The sequence below is a fragment of the Mus pahari genome, chromosome X, assembly GCF_900095145.1.
Source record: "Mus pahari chromosome X, PAHARI_EIJ_v1.1, whole genome shotgun sequence".
Classification (NCBI taxonomy): Eukaryota; Metazoa; Chordata; class Mammalia; order Rodentia; family Muridae; genus Mus; species Mus pahari.
This window is the reverse complement of record NC_034613.1, coordinates 62,543,536-62,547,497: the sequence shown is the minus strand read 5'-3', so window position 1 is coordinate 62,547,497 and position 3,962 is coordinate 62,543,536. Positions and strand designations below refer to the sequence as shown.

Below are 3,962 nucleotides of genomic sequence, written 5' to 3'. Positions count from 1 at the left end.
AAAAAAAAAAAAAAAAAAAAAAAAAAAAAAAAAAAAAAAGGAGCAGCATGTCCTAAAGCCCTTAAAATGGGTAGCTGAGGCTAGGTCCCAGAAGGTATCTGTCTCAGGAGGGACATTGAGAGGCAGGAACTGAACCTGAAGGATGACATGGGCAGTCAAGACTGAAAAGTGGGGTACACCCAAGTATTTCTGCCTTTTGCCTGGCTGTTCACCATCCCATTCCTTTCAGAAACTAGTAAAGACAGCTCTGGCACCAAGCCGGCCAGCAAGCGGCCCATGTCGTCTCCAGAAATGTGAGTAGTCTCTTTGAGGAATCTTCTGTGGGGAGTACTTAGAGAATGGAAGTAAGCTCCATTTCTCACCAGCTGCTTGAGTCATGAGTTGGTGTTTTTGTGATGCTCTTGGAACCCTCTATAATTATTCCTTCTCTTTTCTCTTATATAAGGAAATCTGCTCCAAAGAAGTCTAAGGCTGATGGTCAGTGAAGAAGCTGGCCAGCAACTGGATCCTCCAGACCCCTCTGCTTCAGGAATGCCCTATAGGGCCCACCTTCCCGCCCTGCCCACCTGGCCTTTGCACTTCACCCTCACCAGCTACTGGCCACCATTCAGTCTCCCCCTTTTCCTCTGTTTTTATAATAAAGAAAGCACATTTTACCATTGCTATTGGGAGGAGGAAGCAGAATGCAGATTGGAAAGAACAGCGAGTAAGTGCAAGTTGTGCTCCTTCCTTTTCCCTACTTGGTGCCCTCCCTGGGTTGAGTATGAATGGACAGTTCAGATATTTGGGAAGAGAAATTAAAACTGAAAACAAAAGAGATAGCACCCATACTTAAGCCTGCACTTGTGTGTAGTTCATCACCCTTGGCCTGAGAGGCAGCCAAGGACTAGAGGGGGGAAGGATATCCCCCAAGTTCCCTCAGAGGCTTTTCCCAGCAGGTACCCCATTCTGGGTGTCTGTCTGGTTCTATTTTGTTTTGTTACTATCCTTGTATTTCCAGCCACCTCCCATCCCTTCTTCAAGCTTAGCCAGATCCTATCTCGCCCAGTGAAGTCACAGGAAGTTTAACCTATCTCAGAGGTCGTTCCCACTCAATGCCTCTCCCTCTTTACAAAAGAGAGGGGTGGGGGAGCCTTGTTTGGTCTGAGCAGTGGCTGTGAAATCCTCCCAATGGGCACAGAATGGCCCCCAATAACCCTGGCTTTGGCCTACCTTTTTGATCCTGGGGGCCACATCACCGACTGCTGCATATGTTGTATTTTTTAAGTTGAAATTAATGAAGTTAACATTTTTATTGTAATTTTAGCCTTAGCGTGTGGGGTTTATCCCTTTTTGTTAGCTGTGTACAGAATGTGTATCCTATCTACCCCCCCCCCCTTGGCTAATCATTGGCAGGGGTCTTCCTGGGGAAAAGCTTAAAGAGCAGCTAGGGAAGGAGAGAAACAGTGTCCTGGGTGAGACTTGGTAGATACTACCCCAATATCCTGTTGCTACCCCCTGCCTCCTTCTGGAACAGTGTGAGACAATTAAATTTCATTCCCTGTGGGTTAGCACTTAATATGTAGAGGCTTGGGCTTGAAGGTGATGTCCACCTTAATCAGCATCACTTGCAGAGACTGACCCTAAACAACACAGCAGGAGCAGGGAACGGGTGGGANTTGACCCCNTTGAAGGCAGCNCAGGATGGGGGNAGGGTATGCTATATCCCACAGAGGCTATGGGTAGGTACCAGATACCAACTCAGNAAATAATTTTGTAGCATTGTCCCCAAGCTCTGGATTTTTTTTCTCTCCAGGACCCAAGTTTTAGGCAATGAGTAATGCTTACAAGCAAGTTACTGAAGGATTTAAAAATGGACAGCCAATGTGTTCAGCCGCTCTGGCCTATACCCCCCGAGGCCTCTAGTGTATTGTATATTTCTGTGGAAAGTCATGTTTAGTCAAATTGGAATCCACTCACCTGTTCCCTTTGTTTTCCCTATCCCTTCTGAGCACCCTTTGATTTCTGAGGACAGTACTACCCATTCATCTATTGTAGAGTAACCCTTGTGACTCAATATTACCATAGTGCGATGTTGTTTTGTGCTATTTTGAACAATTAAAAAGACTTTTTTTGAAATAACCATCTGGTATCTACCCCTGTGTCAAGAGTGTCTTGTGAGCTGGGCAGTGGTGGCACACGCCTTTAATCCCAGCACATGGGAGGCAGAGACAGATGGATTTCTGAATTCCAGGCCAGCCTGGTCTTCAGAGTGAGTTCCAGGACAGGGCCTACACAGAGAAACTCTGTCTCAGAGAAAAAAAAATAAGAGTGTCTTGTGACATTTGGAAATTGGAGGCTGGGACCTGCCCAAGGTTCACTTGAGCTACTGGAGGCCCCAGAACAAGGTACACCCCTGGGGCCTCTAGGGACATGGTACAACGGCTGAGGGGCCTCTTGCACAGTTGTTGATTTTGCATTTAGAAATCAGTTCACCTATTCTCCCACTAAAGCAAAGGCCTAGCTGACCATTGGCAGTTAGTTTTTCTGGACATATAAGTCACACAGCCTCTATAAACTTCCCAACATAAGCCCAACATAAGTTCAGGAAACCCCAGGGTGTGTATGGTACATGATGGATACTCAATGCTGCAGGACCAAATCCTCTGGTATTGTGGACAAGCCAAGCATACAAAGAGGGAGACACAGAATTACTGACCCTGGCAGTCCGGTAGCCAGTTAGGTAATATAGCTAAGATATGACTGAATAGTGCTAACTGGGAAGAAAACTAAGAAAGTCTGGAGATAAGGCAGCCCTGGCCAGTGCTCAGTAATGGCAGGTCTAGGTGCCAGAAGGTTGACAAGAGCAAGCATACCATAACTCCCATGCCTCTTCAGGTCCTTGGTTGAGATAAAGAAAGGGTACAGAGACATGTTTCCTGCTGGTGGTTGGTTTATTTTGAATCAGAGACTGAACTGCAGTCCTGGCACTGTATAGACCAGACAAGCTTTAACTGCCTTTGCTCCCAAGTGTTGGATTTAAAGGTTACCACACCCAACTTTTTATTTAATTATGTGTACATATATGGGTGAGTGAGTTATGTGCAGGTTCTGTCAGACACCAGAGGCAGTCTTCTGGAGCTGAAGTTACAGGCTGCTGAGTACCAACTTAAGTACTGGGAATTGAACTGAGAGTCTTCTGCAAGAGCAGTACACAATCTTGACCACTGTTATCTCTCCAGCCCCATGTGTTGGTATTTTTCTCACCCATTTTGGTACCAAAAGTTGCTTCCTATGAGCCCAGTGCTGCTGTGCACCTGATGCAGGACCAGTGCAGCTGGCTTCCTCTGAAAAGCCCTTTTCTTGGTGCTCACATCACCACTGGGCTCCACAGCAGCACTTCTTAGCATGTGGTATCCACTATGTCCTTGCACCCAGACTCTTCCCTGCCCCAAATGGCACCAAGCCTGGGACAGCTAAGGAACAACTTGGAGCTGGGAGCGTAACCTCACTAGGTGCATAACCTCCAAGGCTTCATGTTGGCATATCATTTTATTGCATTCTTCTAGCTCTACCTCCCTTCTAACCCCCACAACACTAAGTAGGTGTCTTAGGGTTTCTATTCCTGCACAAACATCATGACCAAGAACCACTTGGGGAGGAAAGGGTTTATTCGGCTTACACTTCCACGTTGCTGTTGATCACCAAAGGAAGTCAGGACTGGAACTCAAGCAGGGTAGGAAGCAGGAGCTGGAGGGATGTTCTTTACTGGCTTGCCTCCCCTGGCTTGTTCAGCTTGCTCCCTTATAGAACCCAAGACTACCAGCCCAGAGATGGCACCACCCACAAGGGGATCTCCCCCCTTGATCACTAATTGAGAAAATGCCTTACAGCTGGATCTCATGGAGGCATTTCCCCAACTGAAGCTCCTTTCTCTGTGATAACTCCAGCTGTGACAAGTTGACACAAAACTAGCCAGTACA

The 3,962-nt window shown here is 46.9% G+C and overlaps 1 protein-coding gene across 4 annotated transcripts in view; it reads left to right on the top strand.

Annotated features, from left to right (window-relative positions):
• The window catches only part of Hcfc1 (host cell factor C1), a 24,682-nt gene extending 22,561 nt beyond the window's left edge, over positions 1-2,121 (top strand). For 3 of the 4 annotated variants that reach the window (XM_029534024.1, XM_029534023.1, XM_021188452.2), the window contains exons 25-26: positions 230-293; positions 446-2,115. In XM_029534024.1, the coding sequence (XP_029389884.1) occupies positions 230-293; positions 446-485 (104 nt within the window). In that variant the 3' untranslated portion in view covers positions 486-2,115. Of the gene's footprint in view, positions 1-229; positions 294-445 lie in introns of all 4 variants that reach the window. The other variant, XM_021188453.2, reaches the window with a different exon arrangement.
• The last annotated feature ends 1,841 nt before the right edge of the window (positions 2,122-3,962 follow it).